Source organism: Astyanax mexicanus, chromosome 7, assembly GCF_023375975.1.
Source record: "Astyanax mexicanus isolate ESR-SI-001 chromosome 7, AstMex3_surface, whole genome shotgun sequence".
Taxonomy (NCBI): domain Eukaryota; kingdom Metazoa; phylum Chordata; class Actinopteri; order Characiformes; family Acestrorhamphidae; genus Astyanax; species Astyanax mexicanus.
The window spans coordinates 39,158,951-39,181,461 of NC_064414.1; the positions used below are offsets into that span (position 1 = coordinate 39,158,951).

General features: G+C 38.6%; 2 protein-coding genes across 8 annotated transcripts in view; both read left to right on the forward strand.

The window, feature by feature from the left end:
• The window catches only part of map4k5 (mitogen-activated protein kinase kinase kinase kinase 5), a 45,528-nt gene extending 39,936 nt beyond the window's left edge, over positions 1-5,592 (forward strand). For all 7 annotated transcript variants that reach the window (XM_007248518.4, XM_049481316.1, XM_049481315.1 and 4 more), the window contains 2 exons: positions 2,438-2,493; positions 4,512-5,592. In XM_007248518.4, coding sequence (XP_007248580.3) covers positions 2,438-2,493; positions 4,512-4,599 — 144 coding nt within the window. In that variant the 3' untranslated portion in view covers positions 4,600-5,592. The remainder of the gene's footprint in view (positions 1-2,437; positions 2,494-4,511) is intronic.
• A 2,031-nt stretch (positions 5,593-7,623) lies between these two features.
• cdkl1 (cyclin-dependent kinase-like 1 (CDC2-related kinase)) lies at positions 7,624-20,574 on the forward strand. The gene is made up of 10 exons (XM_007248515.4): positions 7,624-7,987; positions 9,264-9,499; positions 11,528-11,649; positions 16,166-16,238; positions 16,719-16,809; positions 17,586-17,786; positions 18,006-18,088; positions 19,687-19,743; positions 19,860-20,021; positions 20,423-20,574. The coding sequence occupies exons 2-10, from the start codon at positions 9,332-9,334 to the stop codon at positions 20,522-20,524; spliced, it is 1,059 nt and encodes a 352-aa protein (XP_007248577.2). The 5' UTR covers positions 7,624-7,987; positions 9,264-9,331; the 3' UTR covers positions 20,525-20,574.
• The last annotated feature ends 1,937 nt before the right edge of the window (positions 20,575-22,511 follow it).

Consider the following 22,511-nt stretch of genomic DNA (forward strand, 5'->3'; position numbering starts at 1 on the left):
GCACTCCTTGTACATACGAGACACTGTGGGTTAGATATGTTAAATGCCTAAACAAATTCAGACATGGAATCAATGTCTCATCCATCTGACACCTACTATCACATTGCCTTGCCATGAGAAAGCTGGCCAGTGTTCAAACTTACACCTCATAGCTTAAATATGTTCTCAAGCTGTCCCCTGAAGTAACACAGAATTTGTTCAATGTACGTGCTTATATGCAATGACGTTTTTTTAAGTCCGTGCATAAACTGTTTTTTTGCATCAGTGAGTAGTTACCTTATTCTGGCACTTGTTATAGATTTATGTCAACTTAAGATTCAAAGCTGACAAAATGAGCCTTTCTGGAAGTTGACCATGCTGTGAAAGTAGTGTGCAGGTGACCATGAACCTGTATGAACGTTGCACGTCTTTAAAGTGTTAGAAAGTGAATAGAATCCCTTTGATGAATGTGTGGTTGTAGCTGTAACACTTCCACATGTTACTTTAAAGCACCATTTTATTTTTTATATACAAATGAAAGGTCCTGATGTTGAGGTGGGTGAGCATGTGTGAGTCCCTCTTTATAAAGTGGTGGGTGGGTGTTTTGAGGTGTTACCCTAAACACCGTGTGTCATGTTCAGATGAATTATCTGATCACAATCGTTAGAACAATGAAAGACCAAAGATCACCATGAGGTGAGCTCTCTTATGAAAAGCAATACCGTGTGTGCGTGTGTGTGTGCTCGCCTGTGTGTGTCAGCGAGTGACCGAATATGAAAGACGGCAGTGTTTTGAGATGACAATATCAGAGGTGATGTAAAATTGATGTCCAATCAGAAAGCAGCAGCTGCTCAAAGAGCGATGGATTAAATTATTCAGCTGTTTTTCTCCTCTGACGCTACTGAAAGGACCTCAGCACCCTCAGTATTCCAGTGCCTGCGCTTGACTGCGCCTGTTTGTAGAGGAGAAAGAGAATAGTTGGCCACCTGGGACTTGTCTGTCTTGCAGCAGAAGCCCCATCAGGTGTTACACCGGTGCTGTCACCTTGTGTAATTGCCTGCTTGTGTGTCTGCGTGCGAGAGACTGATAGATTAAAAGAGGGACAGCACTTTAGATGTTGTTTTGGAGCACTGAACATGGCTGTTGTCATTGTAGTGCTAACAGAGGGATGATTTATCTACCAGAATAGTGGTGTCTGTTTGCATTGAACTGAAAAGTCATAATTTAAATATACAAATGAAGCACAATAGTATATTGTTGGTCACATAAAGTCATAAAATCTCAGAAAGTGGCAAATTGCTGAATAAAGGGAATAAAGTAGGTAATAAAATCTTTAAGTAGAAGTTTTTTGTAGGTGTATGTATTATTAAGAACTTGTAAATATTATATGTGTCATGATCAGTACACCAGTGTCAATGTATCATAATATGTTGTGATACTCTAACCAAGGCAATATATTGTGTTTGTTTAGATTAAATGTTATATTCCATATTATAAAAAACACTATCATATTTATATTATCTGAATAAAATCTGACCTGTATGCAATCAGGGCACAACACAACAGAGCACAACACTGCTACCTAGAAGTCAGAGTTTACACTAAATGATTCATTGACTGACCGCAACCTTTACATATCTAAACTAATAATTAAAAATCAGTACTGTGTATTTGAAAAAAAAAAAAAAACAGTATGGAAATTATATATTGCAGTATGAAATGATATTTGTTTTCTTACATGTATCCATGTGTTAAAATCAAAAATGTATTGCTATCTGGAAGTAGACATTGTGTTTTTGTTGCTTATGTAGTTCACTATGTAGCAACTAAGGAGGTATTTAAAGGTTTCATATTTAAAGTTTTCATACAGCTCTTTTTTTGCAACCACACTCAGAACAGAGTTTTCAGGGTCCAAAAAGTGGTGTTCATTTGTGGACAGGAGGCCAAACTGCCACTAAAAATTAGGGTTAACCAGTGATTTAATATCAGTATATAAATATGAAAAATGGTTCAGAAATCATTATATATATATATTTTTCATATATAACAAATTTAAGATTTTAATCTACATTATTAACAATCTCTGTGACTTGCTGAGGATGATGTTCATTTCAGGGCACATGTCATTAATTGTCAAATTCAATTTTCAGAGGTGGGCAATTTTTCTGTGGCTTGTTGGTATTAGACTTTTATGGTATCAACCAAACTTAAATTATATTTTGTGATATATAGGTTTTGGCCACATTGTCCAGTGGACTGGATCTATTTCATAAAAATAACAATATATCTTTAAACAAGTTCAAAGTGTTATTGTTGGGGGTAATACATTCACAGTATAATAATGTATAGTAAATGTAGTGTGCTTTTTTTTCTTTTTCTTTTTTTTTTTTTTAATATTATGCTACCCTAACATGCAATTTTCACCTGTTCATTTCTAAATCTATCCATTTGCCTGCAGGTAACACAGGAGATTTCTGACCCGAGCAGAGTATTTCGACTGCTAGGATCAGACAGGTAAGCTTTGCTTTTCGTTTGTTTGTGTACAGCTATCTCTCCCTCTTCCATCCACTCATTTACTTATTCATTAATTCCATCCTGTGATGAGCCTGTGAGCGTCAGCATCACCTGGAAATGTGTTAACACACCCCCCCCCCCCCCCCCCCCCACCTCTTTACGTCTCTTTACATCTTCAGGGAACCAGTGGGGTCCCTTAGTGTTTGTTTCTATGGTGAGGGAGGCACACTGGGGTCTGCGCAAGTGTGTGAGAGCACGTATACTCCATATTGCATAATCAAGCCAGTAGACATTTCCAGAACTGTTAAAAAAGAAATAAAATATATTGACTGAGCTGATCATATTTGGTAGTAGTGAACATAATATGATATAATTGATTCCTGAAGAATGCTGGCAAGTTGTAGAACAGTGGGTGGGGTTGATTCATGCCATCAAGAACAACTCGCGTCACTCCAGTACAGTCCAGCTGAGTCTGGAAGAATAACGTCAGTGTACAGTATGGGAGGAGACCGTATCTGTTACCCACACACACACACACACACACACACTCCCCTGTGTGACAGAGCTGTGGTAGGTTGCACTCATCCATTGTGAAACAGGTGCATTGGCCCCGGGCCCCACGGCTTTGGCCTCTGCTCGGAAAAGAAATGAGCCCAGCTCGCAGTTGCGTAGCTTTTTTCCTTTTTACTGCTGCATGAACGCACGACACACACGAGTCAGCTCCAACAACAGAGCAGAACTCGGTTAGCACTTCTTTTCCTCAAAGGTGTGATTTGGCCGGCTCCCCTGGTACTTGCATGCTTCATGCACATACGCACTCTCTACCTAGACTCTTATGTTTTATTCACTGTGACATGGGCAGTGCCAGGCTGGTGTGTCTGTGTGTGTGTGTGCTGTAATTTCATCTGATGCCCTGTGCCCGCTGCCTCCCCCTCTCATCTATCTCCCTCTGTTAAGGACACGACCAGTCAGTCGCACATGAGCAAAAGCTCAGTGAAAGTGCTTCAGTGTTTGCTGTACTTCTACTCACTCTGTCTATAAATCTACAAACACTTTACAACTCTTTGATTTTACCAAATTGAAAACCTTTGGCATATAATTAAGAGGAAAATGGATGATCACAAGCCATCAAACTAAGCTGAACTGCTTCAGTTTTTGCACCAGGAGTGGTATAAAGTTATCCAAAAGCAGTATGTAAGACTGGTGGAGGAGAACATGCAAAGATGCATGAAAATTGTGATTAAAAACCAGGGTTATTCCACCAAATATTGATTTCTGAACTCTTAAAACTTTATGAATATGAACTTGTTTTCTTTGCATTATTTGAGGTCTGAAAGCGCTGCATCTTTTTTGTTATTCCAGACATTTCTTATTTTCTGCAAATATATGCTCCAAATTACAATATTTTATGTGGAATTTGGAGAAATAACCATAGATTATAGAATAAAACAACAATGTTCATTTTGCTCAAACATATACCTTTAAATAGCAAAATCTGATTCAGAAACTGAAGTGGTCTCTTAATTTTTTCAGAGCTGTATATGTCGACACCTCTTCTAATCATGCATGTGTATGCATGCATCCAGTTGCTTTAAGTTGCACCCATTGCTTAAACAGATATGCAAACGCAGAAAGACTTGTATTTACTTTTGAAGGGTGACAATAAACCTATTGAAACTATTGACGCAATGCCTAATGCCAGATGTGGGCAGGAGGGGTATAAAGCGCCCTAGTATTGAGCTGTGGAGCTGTGGATTTGTCCTCTCCAGAATGATGAAGCTCCATCCAATACATTTGAGATTACTTAAATAAGAATTTGTGAATATGTAGAAACAGTTTAAAACTGTTTAATACCTTTTAATTTAATTTGTCTCAACGCTGTTGTCCGTATGTATGTATATCATTACCCAGACATCGCATGTTTTCATGTTGCTCTTTCACTCTTTTTTTTCACTCTTTTACTTTTTCATTTTAGAGTTAATCTCATATGTTTATATTGTCTTTTTTCTTTTTATTAGGGTGGTGGTTTTGGAGAGCAGACCCACTGATAACCCAACGGCTCAGAGCAACCTTTACATCCTGGCAGGCCACGAGAACAGTTATTAGCTGTATATTACATACATGCAGGTTCTGTTCCCTCACTTTAGCCGCTGCAGTGGCTGTTCTGGATCCAGAGCTGCCTGGACGCTCTTCTCTGGCTCTATGCTTGGTGAGCAGTGCTGCTCTTATATGAGACAGTTTAAAGACAAAGTGAGTGGACTGCTGCAGATAGTGTCTTACTTATATCTCTCTGAACCGTTTATCAGAGCAGCTCTTACACCCTGCGTCATTTTGCCTTCGTTACTGGCTAATGGGTTTTTAGAATCAAGCCAAACACATCAGTATCAGAGTCATGGTTCAGATTCCAGCAAATATGATAAAAGAACACTGCCTGCACTGCTCTTCAGAAGCAGGAGTATTAAACAAACAGTAGTATTGCAGGAAAGTTCTTCTTTGAAGTGCCTTTTGAGGGGACTGATGGGCGTACTTTACTTAACCCTTAGAGAATCAGGCCCTTCTGTGTGTCTAACTATATATGCAACTAATGCATGTTCAGAAAGATATTGACAATGTTTATTCAGCTCTAGGGCTGGAATTAGGTGTTAGATCTGTTATTGGGAGTATTTACCAGCAGTGGGATAATATGCGTGGAGAGAGAGGGTGGAGGGGGGATTTGGAGCATTGGCTATTTAAGTGTAATTTATTGAGCTGTAGCCGTGATGTGTTTTAATGGCCCCCGGAGATGCTCCAGTACAGGTTGACTTCCTAACCAAAGCAGGGCTTGGCCTGGCTGCATCCTCATTTTACTGCTATGTAATAAAGTCCCTCCTAATCTCCTGCTTGGTTACATTTTTAGAATAAATTTATAATGTAAAATTGTTACCTTTTATATTGTAACTTTTATTCAATATTTGCACCATGTAAGCACTTTTGTACATTAATTTTTGTATTTAAGAATGACAAAACATGGGAGATGCTAGGTTTTTATGACTTGCGGTGTATTTCCATGGCTTCAGATCTAATGTATGCCGTTTTTGTAATAAAAAATGTTAACAAGTTCATGTGTGTGTGTTTTTTTGTTTTTTTTTTTGTTTTTTTTTTATAAATGTTTTTTTTTTTTTCTGTAGGAGTTAAGCAGTGCACAGAAATTGTGATGCAGTTTGCATACAGTTATCATAGCTATAGTCCAAAACCACTACGGGTCCCAGAAACCATGCAAAATCCAGTGACTTACAACTAAAGTTTTGTGGGTGATGCACACACTTGCGAAATAACTATATTTAAGCTAATTCTATTTATCTTTCCTTGTCTTATATAAGCAAATGCATATACCAAACCCTGACCCTGTACTGCATTTGTTCAAAATCCATCATTAGACTGCCACTTAGTAGGTCTGGTTCTGCATGTTTTGCATCTGAATATATGTATTTTTTTCAGTCTGAGATACAAGCAAAAGGGAGACTGATGATACTGTCTAAACACATTAAAGTACACACTAAAAACAGGCATGATGTAAGTACTTTCTTGTACCCAAAGGCACACTTTTAATAATTGTACCCTCAACGGTATAATATTGGTCTTTAGAGGGTAAGATGTGTTCTCTCTGAAGTACAAAGTACCATTTAACCATTCTGTATTCTGTATCACTGTACTAATAAACAATATATATTTTAACTATACATTTTTCTATTAAAAACCAGACAATTTTGTGTCATTACCTTCTTGACACACATTCAGTTTATGATAATGTTTATAATATTTATAATTTTTACTGGTACAAAAATGTGGGTACAAAATAAAGACTTTAACTGAAAAGTACTCTGTTGTACCTCAATATAAGTGCAGCCACAGCAACAAGCTTTGTATTCTTTTAAGTACAATTTTTTTTTGTGCAATCATAAAAGTTTGTTGGACAAATTGCATTTTGCAGTTTTAATAACATCGAACATATATGTCTATTAAACACTGTGGAGCCTAAAAACCTGCTAATTCCCTTTCAGTCAAACATCTGTAGGGAAAAAGTCAGTTCCATTTTCTGAACGTTTTAAGTTAAATTTGTTGTTTTTTTAATTCAGTATAGTAAAAAAGAAATGGGGTTTTTAGCCAGTTTTTCAATTTTCTAGTTTTTTTATTTAAGCCTTTTGTAAACAGAATTTCAGGAAAAATGAAAAAGTGAATCTTTTGAGATTTTTTCATAACACGAATCTGATGGTATAATTCAATTATCTTTTGTTACAAGATGAAAATTTTACATTTTTGCATTTGGCCTCAAACTGTGAGAAAATTAAACTGATAAATGTTACTCTAAACATCTAACATATATGTCTATTAAACACTGTTGAGCCTAAAAACCTGTTAAAACATCTCCTTTAGTCAGAAATTTGTAGGGGAGGCATTTCAAACTAAATTCAAAATTAGAAACTTGGGTGTAAAAATAAATTATTTTTTACATTTAATATAGTAAAGAAGAAATGGGTTTTATCCCGTCTTTAAATTTTCTAGTTTTTCATTTTAGACTTACGTAAATAGAATTTTAGGAAAAAGTGAATCTTTTCTTGATTTTCAGATTTTTTCATTCTGGTATCTTGTAACATAAATCTGATGGAATAATCCATTTTTACTAATATTCCAATTGTATGAGGCAGATAAAGAAAAACTAATTACTATAAAATTTGGGTAAAAAAAAGTGTCTTGTACACTGCACTAAATGTAAATTTAAAATTTTTGATTTAGCCTCAAACAGAAAATTAAACAGATAAACTTTACACTCCATAGAAAAACTATACTATCTTAAAGTTTGGCTCACTGCAGTCTGCGCTGCGCTCTTATCAGTGTTGTCTGAGAGCACGCGCTGTTTTCAGACGAGCATCTTAAGCAACAGTGTTGCTGTGCAGACTGTAAAAGCGGAGTGGGTGGGGCCTAGCCGCGGTTGTCTATGGAAACCAAGAGCGTGGGTTTACGCCCCCTCTCCACCTGTATTCGGCCACATGTCGTTTCCTGCGCTGTAATTGGCTGCTAGTCGACTGTTGTAAACTGTGTTTGGGTTGTGGACCAATCACAGAGCAGGAGGCCGGGGTGTCTGTCTGAAAACGGGTGAAGAAAACGCGGACTGAGATCCAGGCGCATGTAAATACTCCTTCCTTAGGCGAAACTCTTGATCCACTCCCACGCTTTCCACCCCTTCACCTCCCAAACACTCGCCCAGCGCACTCACACACAGGGGAAGCTCTGCTGCACAGCTCCCGCCTCAGCAGCTCCGAGCCCGGGTGTTCAGCAGCAGGTGGACCGCCATCACTCACTCAGTACGGCGCTCTGAGAGGGGTCTCTGAGGGTCTGAGCTCACCTGCTGCTGCTGCTGCTTTTGTTCACTCAGCTTTAGCTAGTAAATCTAAAGGAGAATCGACGAGGAAGGAACTTTGTTTTCTTCTATTTGTGCGGATCGGACATTTTAAAGGTAGGGGATTTTTTAAATGTTTTTATTGTTTATGTAGGTAGAGTTATTTTAATTATGAATTAATAAATACCACTAAACACTAAAGATATTTAGTCGTGTAAAGATTAGAGTCTTGCACAACTGAGCACTGTAAGACTGTGTACAACCCAGTAGACGCATGTGTGTGTGTGTGTGTGTGTGTGTGTGTGTGTGTGTGTGTGTGTGTGTGTGTGTGTGTGTGTGTGTGTGTGTGTGTGTGTTTTTAATTATTGTCATTATTTAATTGTAGTAGTCAAACGGATGAATGGCCCAATAGAAAGGCTGCACAATGGTGCGGGATGAAGGGGGGGACTACGTTTTTAACTACATTTTACTTTCAGTAAAAGTTAAGACGCATTTTTTTATTATTGTTGTTATTATTTCACTTTTTGACATCATAATCTAGGTGTTGTATCAAAATGATAAATGGACAAATAGAAATGCTCCAAAACTGACGTGGATATTGACTTCAGCTTTTTTAAATTCATTATTTACGTTTATGGAGTCTAAGAGAAACGTTGTGATACCTCTAAGCGAAAATATCTAAACAATAAGTAACCAAAACATAAATTTGGCATTTTCGTGTATATTTTAGTCACAGTTCCTGTTGTTTGTTTTCTGAATTTAACATATTAACTAGTTAAATCACGTATTTGATGCACCACTACATCTGCAAATACATTTTTTTTTCATTTTCCATAAAATTCCAATTGAGAGGGGCAGACAAGGAAAACTAAATTTTAAAGAAATTGGGTAAAAAAATATTTTTTTTGTACATTGCATTAATGTTAAAAAAGTAAATAATAGTTTTTTTGCATCCAGTATTACATTTTTGTATTTAGATAAACTGATAGACGTTACAGTAACCGGAAAAAACTTTATCTTAAAGTTTGGCTCATTATAGTCAGGCGTACATCTTAAGCAACAGTGTAAATAGAGAGGTGGATGCACCAGGCTGGACCATCAGAGAGGGGCTTTGAACCGGAGAGCGCGTGCGTTATGTAACCGCCCGCAGCGCGTGGAGCAGCACGCGGGGTTAAATGATCTTTAGTGAAACACAGAAGCGCGTTCTGTTCCAAACACCCGCGCGGCAGCCTGATAGACGACGGGGACTCGCAGATCCGCGCTGGGGAACTGATACCCGGAGAATCTGATCTGAGTCCCACACAAAAAACCCTGGAGCATGCATCAGCCTCCTCCTCCAGCAGCGCGTGCTCTGTCCCCAGATCAGCTTCTCTGTATTTACTGTGTTTTACAGCTTCACCGGTGGATGGTGCGGGTGCGTGCAGGCGCGCGCGCTCCCGGACGGCGCTGGCCAGCTCAGGCATGGAGAAGTACGAGAAGATCGGAAAGATAGGAGAGGGATCGTACGGGGTCGTGTTCAAGTGCAGAAACAAAGACACGGGTCAGATCGTGGCCATCAAGAAGTTCGTGGAGTCTGAGGATGACCCTGTCATCAAGAAGATCGCGCTCAGAGAGATCCGCATGCTAAAGGTACAAACAGAGAGAGAGAGAGAGAGTGAGAGAGAGAGGTGCTGAAAGAGCAGCTCCATCCGTTCACACACATTTCTGCATAATTCAGTCTCAGAGATGAGTAGAGCTAAACTGGCTAAATTACTATGGTTTAATAAGTGGTTAGATGTAAATCCTCTTGTTCTTTGACATAATAAATCCCTACATATAAATGGTACATATAATTTCAACCATTTCTCATTTTCTGCAGATAAATACTCTAAATGTCAATTTTTTTTTTTGGAATTTGGGAGAAATAGTGGGACGTATCTGCACTGTATCTGTTTGCATCATGTTTTTTTTAAATGTGGGCTTGTTATGCTTTCTTGTTATGAGCAGTTGGGCTAAGATGTTTGGTTTATATTACCAACACTGTAAACAATTTTTCCACACCAAACTCTTAATGAATCTTAATATCCATGTCTCAACCAGTTTAATATGTGGAAAATAAAAAAAGTGGTGGAATTCTCTCTTACCAAAAAGACTGTTGTGATGCTCCAGCTTTTCAACCTAATGTTGTGTTTCTAACACATCTGTAGCATATAGTCTGTTACCATGACCAATGCCTTTCACATCTTTCCCTGTACTCAGAAAACTTATCTTTGCTAGACTTGAAAACACACTTAAAGAGAAATCTGTCTGTCCCAACTATTAACATACAGTCACTGATCCCAAGCTTCTCTCACTGATTCTGAGTGATAATAATATGCCCTCTGTGCCAAGAATTAAGTAGGAGGTAAGTGGAAAGTTTGAGGGTTGAGAGAGTAGCCAGTGATCCACAGAATTTATATACACACACATCCTGCCTTTCACAAGCTACTACACACACACACACACAAAGACCAGCTCTTAATGACGGGTAATTCCAGCGCACTGGGGTTCCGTGGTGCTTGTGTGTGAGAAAAGCCAATTAAGTTTCCCTGTTGCATAAGAGTGAAGGTACTTGCTTTAATGAGCTTTCACTAGTTGTACTGATGAGTCCAGTTTTCTAATGCAAATCCCAGGTTTCAGGTTCTGAATATTTTCCTTTAAATTTTTAGTGTGGCAGTATTTAGTAGAGCAGATCTGTGTCTGTGTCTAAAACGTATCTGGCATTTTATATTGTTTTTGAAATTCACTTATGACGTTAGCATGGTTTAGTGTACCAACAGTATTTAAAAAACAGTATTATAAAAACAGTATTATATTTGTGGCTTTTATGTGATGCTCCTATCTAAAGTGACTTACATGTTAATCAGCATTGTGTGAGAATTGCTGTTTCTTGCTCCTGTGTGCCCCTCCCCACCACCTTCATGCTGTTAAAACACACATAAAGTACATATTTTACATATGCATTTCTGGACAAGCTAAGGCATACAGAGCTTTCACTTTTTACTAAGTGGTTATATGTAAATACTGTAGTTTTTTTTTAAATAAACAATGTGCTAAATTTAAAACAGGCAGTTTTGCAGATTAGTTTCTCAATGGTACACTTTAAATCAGTGTTTACATATTACATATGTTGTTTTTCCATGATATGGCCCCTTTAAAATGTCAGTGTTGTAAATGAGAGCATATATATTTTCGGACACAGTCACGCTGTGTTTAGGTTCACATGCCCTGTGGTTTTACAGTATTAGATATGACAGGTTTATGAGCGTCTCTTAGAGACGTGGGTTCTAGTTTAGGGTGTGTTTGGCCCCCCTGTGCACAGTGTGTGTGCTGGTTTAACTGTTTAATGTTAGGATCGTAAAAAAGGAGGCTGATTTAAACAGGGTGGTGGATGGTGACCTGTTGCCATTGGAGATGTTGTGTGTGGCCTCTGTGATTTTACGATGCCTGTCAGATAAGACATGCAGCAGCTTGCCTCTGTACACACACACACACACACACACACACATTTTCTTCTGTGACCAAATACAGTCAATACAAGTCAATGCTTCAGACGTGAAAAGCATCTTTCACAGAACTGTGTGTGTGTGTGTGTGTGTGTGTGTGTGTGTGTGTGTGTTTTCTTCTTCTTATCAACAGCAACTGAAGCACTGTAACCTGGTGAACTTGATCGAGGTTTTCCGCAGGAAGAGGAAGCTGCACCTGGTGTTTGAATACTGCGACCACACCGTCCTAAACGAGCTGGATCGATACCCCAGAGGGTAAGTGCTCATTATCCCTTTACCCCACTAACTGCCATATTGTCTCCCTGTTGCTGTGGGGGCCAGACACGCTTGTTGTGGAATGTTTACAGCAATGTGGTCCCAGAATGCTTTGCTGGCTGACCGCATCTAAATAGCTGATTATAGCTGAATGTGGCGGGTCAAAAAACAAAAAACAAAGACAAAACTAACTTCAGTCTCCACTGCATTTACACCACATTCATGCTTAAAGCAGCTTGATAAATAGCTTCCTGTCCACTTATTTATCAAAGCTAATCCGAGTGTCCAGACACTGTTCATCTAAAAATCTGAAAGACTTCTTTTCCTTCAGTGAGAAAAAGAGGCCTTTAAGCACATTGTCTTGCCTTCTGTTCAGATCTACAGCTGATGCACCTAATATAGCCTCCAGTGTGTAGCAGCTTAGCTACCTTTGTGTGTAATGCTGTAACAATTATAATAATAAAAAAATGAACTTTTCTGAATTTAGTTAAGAAAAACATTTACACCTGGACCCTATCAGGATTATATCTGGATAAATTCAAGCAACATAAAAATGTGATTACTAATGCAACCAATATGCATTTAACTCAGACCATTAGCCACTTCAAGAGGTGGTCTGAGATGCATTTGAGCCACTTTATAACAAGCTAAAAATAATCTGTCTCTCCAAGACACAGTTGCCAAATAAAACTCCTTCTTATTTAATATATAGTACTTTTCACTTTAGCATTAGATTGTGGTTTTGCCCACCACATCACACAATTAAATGTTGAGTGATGTCAATACGACATTGGCATGCAATATTTAAAAGATGAAACCAAAAAAATATCATGATCAACTCTCATTACTTTTCAATTATAAATTAATGCTGATATTAAACAGTGTCCTGAGGTTGAATTTTGGTCACCTGACGTCACAGCCAGATACTGTATGGATCCACTTCTATTGACCTAGGTTGCCAGGTGTGACTGGTGGGACTGGAGCAGCTTAACCTTGTAGCAAAATGACAGAGAATATTTTGTGGTCCCAAGCACAAATACAGCTCTGGAAAAAAATAAGAGACCACTCCAGTTTCTGAATCAGTTTCTCTGATTTTACCATTTATAGGAATATGTTTATGTAAAAAATATTGTCGTTTAGAGTATTTATTTTGCAGAAAATGAGAAATGGCGCTTTCAGACCTCAAATAATGCAAAGAAAACAAGTTTATATTCATAAAATTGTAAGAGTTCAGAAATCAATATTTGGTGGAATAACCCTGGTTTTTAATCACAGTTTTCATGCATCTTGTCATGTTCTCCTCCACCAGTCTTACACACTGCTTTTGGATAACTTTATGCCACTTCTGGTGCAAACATTTAAGCAGTTCAGCTTGGTTTGATGGTTGTGATTATCCATCTTCCACTTGATTATATTCCAGAGGTTTTAAATTGGGTAAAAAACATCATCATTCAATGCTCTCTTATTTTTTCAGAGCTATATTTATCTCCAAAATGATATAATGTAATCGTTATTGTAACGTAACTATTAATGTCTTATCCATTTTGGAGCATTGCTTTTGATCCATTAATCCAGAAATAAAATAAACAGCAATTAAAACAAGAACAATACACTTATAAACAAAGGTGTAAAAGGTTTTTTTTTTTGCAATTTTTTAAGCACATTACTTTTTGTAAAAAACAGACCTTCAACTCTGAGAAACTTTTTAAGAATTGAAAGGTTCTGCACCATTAAAAACTTTTCCTAGAACTATTCATCCAAGCCAAGAACCACTCTGGAGCAGTGTAACAACATTCAAGGACACTTTGCACATATTTTCACATCGACAGATTTACGAGGCTTCTCTGAACTTCCTTTCGCAACGAACATTCAGTTCTATTGGCTGAGATTATTAATGGCTGAACAGAAACACAGCTATTGTCCGCCTCGTAGAGAAAGGCTCGTCTCACTCAATAAGTCTCTTAGCATATTTATTGCACACCAAACAAATGAAACATGAGCTTATTTACACCTTCGTTGGAGCTGTCCTGTAACAGAGGGGAGGAGGGGCAGAGAAGGAGGTGGAGGAGGAGGAGGTGAGGAAGGGAAAGAGGGCACTGTGTTGATGGCTAGATTTAGCTCAGTGTGTCACAGAGCAGATGTATGAGCCCAGAGTCAACAAAACACACACACACACAAATCCAGAGGCATCAATAGAGAGTGTTCTATGTCTTTCTCTTATACACACACATAGATCAGCTCACAATAGAGCTTTTACATTATATCTCACACACACACTCACACACATTAGCGCTGGAGCACAGAAATAGAGGAAAGAATAAGCACATAAGAACAATATACCTGACCTGTAGCATGGGGGCGGGGTCAGGTGGGCAGTGGACTGGGCTATTATTTGTTGTCCTACAGAAAATAATTGTTTACATTTGGAAGCAAACTGCTGTAAAGGAACCACACAACGGTTCAAGGTCACCATAACCAATGCTTATGGTGTGATTTCTGGGATGGGACACCGTGATTTTGATACAAAACAAATCAACATACAACATGATCCTGATCTCACTGGCAATTATCCAACATCTGGTATAAAGGTTTAGTTGGAAGTTTAAAGGTTTCATTGCTTTTGTTTGTGCGGCAGGGAAGAGGACGCAGAGAGCGAACGCAAATGCAAGTTATTTTTATTAAAAAATAAGAAAACAAATAAACAAACAATAAACCAAATCAACAAGGAAACAAGGAGTAGACTTGAGACACAGAAACATGCTACATAAACAGAAGTAAACACATATAAGAACTAACAAAGGAAACAGGAAACTCAGGACTATAAATACAGACACAAGGCAGGAAAAGAAAAACTAGGAACAGCTGGGGACAGGTAACGAGGGAGCGGAGCTACAAATGAAACACAGGAGAAACCATTTAAGGCAGAGACGGCAGAACACACAGGACCATGTGGGGAATGACACAGGCACGGAGAAGGAAAAGTAAACAACAGAGAGCAACACGGGCACATAAGGGAAACGACAGGGGACAGGGCAAAGATATAACAGTTGGCATAATTGTCTCTACTGTCCAGAATAGGCTTTTAACAATATTTTAGAGAATTGCTGTGAGAATTTCATTTGAATTTGCATTTAATTGCATTCGGCAACAAGAGTGTTAGTGAGGTCAGGATGTTGAATGATCACAACACCACCTCATCAGCAACTTCAGACATTAGGAATGGTGGCAATAGTTTATGTTTATCTGATCTATTATATATTGGTAACACTTTTCTACAGGGAGTAGAGAAGCTGTGTGTGTGCATTTGAATATCCGTGTCAGCTTAAAGCTTAAAGAAGGGTTTAGAAGAGGTCACAAATATTTAGACATTTAGTGTATGCATGAATACCATATTTTTGCACTATGAGGTGCACTTAAAATCCTTTAATTTTCCCAAAAATCAACAGTGCACCTTACAATCCAGTAAAGCCACTCCCTGGAAGGGCAGCGATATACAAGAGTTTCAGTGAAGTTTTTTCTCCAGCACAGAGGCTGGAGCAGTATTAGCATTAGCTGCAAACCGCACTAAATGCTAGCTCTTTCGCCGTTCAGAGGTGAGTATTATTGGCCTGTAGCCTGCTGCTAACCTCAGCTAGCACTGCTGGAGCAGCATCAGAATTAACTGCAAACCTCACTAAACGATAGCTCTTTTGCCATTCAGAGGTAAGTATTAACGGCCTGTAGCCTGCAGCTAACCTTGGCTAGCAATGCTGGAGCAGCATTAGCATTAGCCACTAACCATGCTAAGAGTTAGCGCTTTTGCCGTACATAGGTGAGCATTATTAGCCTGTAACCTGCGCGTTTACTGCGTTACAACAAGCTAAGTGGGACGAACCGCAAACTAATATCGCCCTGGCTTACCGGAACACTCAGGGTTCCTCAGTGACACGCTGTTGGGCTGTTTTCTAGCTCTATCCACAGCTAGCGGTGAGCCTCTAATGCTAATGCCGCTGCACCCAGCTTCAGTGGAAATCTGGAAATTTAAGCTTACTGTGAATAAACGGAAGCACTACTCACCCAAATGAACAGTATTTGAAAGAGAAATCTGTGTAGATTAACATCCAGCGCTTGTTTGACTTTAAAATAATTAAAACTTTTTAAGAATAAGTTTTGTTTACTTAGCTTAGCTTTACTTTAGTTACCCTACCACCACCACCCAGCAGTGGGACCTGCTGAATTAGAAGGTAAACATGGCAACACCCCTGTTCCTTACTAGTGTCGCAAGAGGTAATGCACCTTATAATCCGGTGCACCTTATGTATGAAAATAGACCAGAAAATAGACATTCATTGACATTCGCCTTATAATCCGGTGCGCCTTATAGTGTGAAAAATATGGGGAACTAATAAATTAATAATATATGTAGATAAACATTACATAACAACATTAATCCTGTGGTCAGGCAATTTAATGATTTATGCTTTAAGATAATATGTGTGTTGCTGTTTTTACATATGATTTATTTTTGTTTCTGCAGAGTTCCAGAATACCTTGTCAAAAGCATCACGTGGCAAACTCTGCAAGCTGTGAACTTCTGCCATAAACAAAATGTAAGAGTAACACCATTATGTGTGTTTGTGTGTGTAATTGAATGTTGTGTTTTTTTCTCTGTGCTGGGCAGCACCAGTTAAAGATGATGCTCTGTGTGGTGAGTGAATGCATTTGTGAGAGAGGGAGAGAGAGAGAGGTAGAGGGAGCAGTGCAGGCTGTGTGAGGTCAGGTTTCAGATGGCCGATGTTAACCTAAATGGTGAGAGTGAATTTAAAGCTGCTGTAAAAGTGGGTAAATGCTACGCCCAGATTAGATAACTGGCCTCATCAGCCAGTCTGAGACACACACACACACACACCAGGCTACATCCGACTCCATCAACAGCATTACCTCAGCATGCTGATCCTTTGTGCAGCCATGCCAAACACAAAGCGCATGAAGGTGTTTGAAAGTGTGTCTGAAACCATAGACAATGATCAATTTTTAATTTAACATGTGTGTTTGTGCGTGTGTGTATTTGTGTGTGTGTGTATGTTTAGTGTATCCACAGAGATGTGAAGCCAGAGAATATACTCATCACTAAACACCAAGTCATCAAACTCTGTGACTTTGGCTTCGCTAGAATCCTCAGTATGTACAATACACACATTCTCTCTACAAATGTTTATGATAAAACAATGCTTAACCAGTGATCATGTTACAGATTAATTATAAATGTACTCTTTATATGTATTAAGTAATTTGAAGGACAATTTTATTTACCTTTTTCATAGTTTTACGTGTCAATAATGAATTAATTTACATTAATATTTTTTATCCTTCCAACCTTCTAACTGGCTACTATGCAATGGTCTTCATTTAAAAAGCAGTCCATGAGTTTGTTTATGTGATGCCATAAAGGAATTAACTCAAAACTGATCAGGCTGTGTATTAGCAAACATAAATAATGAGAAATGTCTGAAATACCAAAAAAGATACCAAACTTTCCGGCCACAAATTCATATTTATACAGTTTTAGAAAACAATATTTGGTGGAATATCCTTGGTTTTAATCACAGTTTTCATGCATCTTGGCATGTTCTCCTCCACCAGTCTTACACACTGCTTTTGGATAACTTTGTCACTCCTGGTGCAAACGTTTAAGAAGTTCAGCTTGGTTTGATGGCTTGTGATCATCCATCTTCCTCTTGATTATATTCCAGAGGTTTTCAATTTGGTAAAATCAAAGAAACTCTTCATTTTTAAGTGGTCTCTTTTAAACAGTAGTGGATGCAGAAATTACAGGATACACAATAATAATAAACCACTTAACCACTTATACAGAATGTAATTATCTACATCACTGCCACATAACAATTCCCTGTTTCCATCTATGTTTGTGTGTGTGTGTGTGTTTGTTTGTGCAGCGGGGCCATGTGACTATTACACAGACTATGTGGCTACTAGGTGGTACCGGGCTCCAGAGCTGCTGGTGGGGGACACTCAGTATGGGCCTCCGGTGGATGTGTGGGCAATAGGCTGTGTGTTTGCGGAGCTCCTCTCTGGTGCCCCCCTATGGCCTGGCAAATCAGATGTAGACCAACTTTATCTCATCAGGAAAACCTTGGGTGAGAGATTTGGTGATTGATACAGTACAACAAACGGTATTACCACTAATAGTTCCATATATATAGTTAGCTAGATGTATAGATTAGATAGATTGTGTAGTATATATAGTTTTATACTGTTCTCATGTGTGTTTGTGTAATTGCTCAGTACAGTGTCTCTGTGCAATATGCAGATAAATAAATATGTTTTATGTGTGTGTGTGTGTGTTCTGTTTGCAGGTGATTTGATCCCCAGGCATCAGCAGGTCTTCAGTAATAACCAGTTCTTCAGTGGAGTGTGTGTTCCTGAGCCTCAGGAAATGGTGAGTGTATTAGTGGCGCTGGATAAGTCAGGCCTTCTGCTGGCTTTAAATGATCTACATTCAGTTAACAAGCTGACTAGCCTGCCATGTATCCATCATATACCTGATGGAGTTACATAAATAGCAGGGAGGACCTGTATAGCAGCTCAGGCTGAGGTAATTACAGGAGCTAAATCTGGTGCTGTGGAAAACAACACACACTCTCCTCAGGGGTGTTTGATCTGTCTGCTGCAGCTCTGCATTATTATTCCTGCCCTTATTATTCCTGCCATTGAAAAAAACCTTCAAAAACATAAAAGCATTTCTTATGGATTTACTCATCTCTTGACAAGATGATATGTGATTAAGAGGATTTTGGTAGAGCTGCTGCTCGTCGTGGTACATTGATCCTAAACGTGTGTAGATTTCATATATATTAATATATTTAATTCCTTACATTGCAAATATGGAACATAAGCTACAAAGACTACAGCACAGTATAAATTAGTTGTTTGTTTCATGTAACAAAAACAGCTCTTTTCTACAACAGTTTAGCTCCACCCAAAAAAACACTGAAGATGGAAAGGAGTGTTTTAGAACAAACTGCTTTTTGAAGGGTTGCCAATCAGGACATTGACTCATATGCATTATATTGTATCAGTCTTAGTGACAGTATCAGTCTGTGTAATTATGAGGGTGAGATGGGAAGGTGGTCAAATCTTTTTGCAAATGTAGCATTTTGCAACACATAAAGCACACAAATGTGGAACTTAGTGAAGGAAGTTAAATATTACAAATGCAGAATGTTGGCCTATTTTTAGATAACCTTTTCATGGCTGCATCCATTATGTAGAAGTTTTGTATGGATATTTATGTGTGTATAAATGACAGGTGCTTAATACTGGGGACACTTGGTCCCTACACACACATTCTCACATATGAAAACATACACTCATATATGGGGCTGGGTATCGAAATTTGATATCAAAAAGGCACCAACTGAAATGTCCCAGTTCTACTGAATATTGAAAGGTCTTAAAAAATACAGTTTTCGATACTTTGCATGAAACCAGCATAAAGCGAAAAATACAAAGGTAACAAAAAAAAAAGTACAATTCAAGGTAACATACTGGGTATTATTTTAAAACAATACCCAGCCCTACTTATATATATTTCCATTAAGGCAACACATGACTTTACGTGTGGCCCATGAGAAACTATTCAGTATGTGAGGACACATTACATCATCATCCCTTGTGTGTGTGTGTGTGTGTTTATCCTTTTAATTGAAGCAGTAATATTTCTGAGTTGGGAGAGGATAAAATATTCAAATCAATGTGTCCTGGTACAACCCTCTTAGTCTAATATATTCATTCCAAAAACACTGTGGTCTGGTAGGTTTATTGGTTGTAATTGCTCACCACATTTTGACAGTACTTTACAAATGTAGAAGATGAACAAACAATATACTCATCACATAGCAATGCATTTAGATTAACCTGCTTTAAAAGTACTCTTCCACATGCTCAGTGTAATCACACCTTCTCACCAGAGCGGCCTCTAAATCCCCAAAATGTACTGTCGCTTTAATATATTTCTGTGTGTGTTTCTGATCACAGGAGCCTCTAGAGCAGAAGTATCCAAACATATCCTACCAGGCGCTGAGTCTGATGAAGGTGAGCTACAGAGGCCAAAGTGACTTCAGCCAAACTGATGATGTATGAAACAGAATATTTAATATATTGAATGTTAAAACCTCTGTTCTCCACCCCCTCGCCCTCGTATCTCTCAGGGTTGTCTGTGTATGGACCCGGCTGAGAGGTTAAGCTGTGAGCAGTTGTTGGAGCACCCGTATTTCGACAGTCAGAGGGAGGAGACGGAGAGTGCCACGCGGGAGCTGGAGCGAGCGAAGAGGCGAGCACAACGCCAACCCCGTAAACACCTTCCCCCAGGGGTGAGTTACCACAGCCACCACACTGCCAGGGGTAGGGAGGGGGTGTTAATCTGGGATTATATTAGTAAGTGTTAACCAGTGAGATCATGGTTCATGAAAGTTCATGGTTTAACCTCTTACTCTAGGTGAAAATATTACAATTTATATATTTGTGTTATTGACTTTACTGAATAATGGGTTGTAGTTGCTAAATAATATGTAATATGGTATGTAACTATTTAATATATGTATATTTAATTTTTACAAGTTTTAACACCTCAGCTTATCATCACTTTATTCATTTTTGTTTCAGTGTTACTGAGCTCTACTAAAGCATGAGTAGACTGATAAATCATAGTGCTCATCAGGTATTTGTCTGTATTTTAATCTGAATGATCTGAAGCATTTTGCTTTTTCCACAGTACTTACCTCAGCTGACTGGCAGTAGTATCTTTCCAGTTGTGGACAACAGGAAATACTACAACAACCTGCGCAAATTCAACTACCATTTTCCCAACATCTAACTAATAATGAACCAAATTCACCAATCCACCCCTATAAATACTGTTTTACACCTCTGTTGTTATTGTGGTGCAGTCTCAAAGACAAAAACACAAACATGCTCACCATCATCTACCCTGGTGTGCTCAGGGAAAGAAGCCCCTGAGGAGGCTTAGTCATCTCACTCCTGTTACCCAATCAGTCTCTGTGTATTACTGCAGGCGTGTGTGTTTGAGGAAGAAAAACTGACTGCAGAGAGATTTTCCTCTACTGAACTGAATTACAGTTTTACTGGCAGTCTGTACCGCTGAGGACTGCATATGACTGTGTTTGGACTGTCTGTATTCCAAGTGACTGTCTGTTTGAGTGTGTGAGTGTGTGTGTGTGTGTGTGTGTGTGTGTGTGTGTGTGTGTGTGTGTGATAGACAATGAGCCCTGCTCTGCTGTAGATAAATACACTGATCTGAGTGCAACACTGCCTTTCTGATTGCCAAAGTGCTGTAAGAGTTGTATATACAGTCCAAGTCTAACAAAGACCCTGTTTAGTATGAGACTAACAGAGCTGCATGTCTTAGTTATTATTTACAGTCATGTGGAAAAAATGTGAAAATGTAGGAGCAACCAACGATCAACCAATTCCTTCTGTGTGCAACTATTTTTGCAACCATTTTCTTGAGTATATGTATTTTTTTTCACATGACTATAGGGGTTGGACAATGAAACTGAAACACCTGTCATTTTAGTGTGGGAGGTTTTATGGCTAAATATGAGCAGCCTGGTGGCCAATCTTCATTAATTGCACACTGCACCAGTAAGAGCAGAGAGTGAAGGTTCAAATAGCAGGGTAAGAGCACAGTTTTGCTCAAAATATTGCAATGCACACATTATGGGTGACATACCAGAGTTCAAAAGAGGACAAATTGTTGGTGCACGTCTTGCTGGCGCATCTGTGACCAAGACAGCAAGTCTTTGTAATGTATCAAGAGCCACGGTATCAGACAGAGTAATGTCAGCATACCACCAAGAAGGACCAACCACATCCAACAGGATTAACTGTGGACGCAAGAGGAAGCTGTCTGAAAGGGATGTTCTTCAGGGATGCACCTCAATTCTCCTGTTTCCAGCAGAACTGTCCGTCGGGACAATAAATTATTGTGGTCTATTACCAGGTGTTTCAGTTTCATTGTCCAACCCCTGTATATGTTAAAAGGACAACTGTAGGACTCTGATTATTTGAGTTTTATTTGTGTTTATTTTGTACATGTATTGATTTTCTATCTTTCATAGATTTACTGTTTGTGGTGTTCATTTTTTTGTGTGTGAGAATGAAAGTGTTCAATCAATTTAATATGAGCCCTCATCACATTTTTATTCAAAATTTTTGAACGCATAAAATTAGTTGATTTTTGTGAATTAGAACGATTATTTTAAGTGTCTTTTGACAAAAGGCCTAAATCAACAACAGGTGCTAATGGTTTTCTAGTCACTGACTTGCACCCAATGCCAAAACATCTGAGACACAAACCTATCCCCATCCATAGACTGTATATAAGAGCGGACTGGAAAAAACTAAAGGAAAATGTCTCTTACGATTTCTGGAGACTGCTTGCAGTAGGACCTTTTACCCCACCCATTCCCATATAAGTGAATGGGGCACAAAAACAAAAGGACAAAAAACTTACCTCCAGTTTTTTTTTTGGTCGGTTGGCTTCATATTACTATTTCTGTAAGTTATTTGTTGATATTTAAAGGGGTATAGTGATGAGGTGATTTTCAGCTGTGAAAACTTTAAGGGACAGCTTATACTGACCGTCTGATACCATGAACACTCAGGTATATCTAGTAAATAAATGGCATATTGATGTTCTTACAGACTTGACGTGAAGCTGACTGAGGCGTCATCTTGCATTTATCGCGTTTACTTGTTTTTCTGACAAAAGTCAAGTTCAGATGCTGCACACACTTTATTTTATTGACAAAGGGAATTAACAGGGACATATTGTCCACTCT

Bases quoted from the DNA above. Each gene is read 5' to 3' on its own strand.
- cdkl1 (XM_007248515.4), top strand. From the start codon at position 9,332: ATGGAGAAGTACGAGAAGATCGGAAAGATAGGAGAGGGATCGTACGGG. The intron at 16,810-17,585 runs GTATGTACAATA...TTGTTTGTGCAG, and splicing joins TGGCTTCGCTAGAATCCTCA to CGGGGCCATGTGACTATTAC. The intron at 17,787-18,005 runs GTGAGAGATTTG...TTCTGTTTGCAG, and splicing joins TCTCATCAGGAAAACCTTGG to GTGATTTGATCCCCAGGCAT.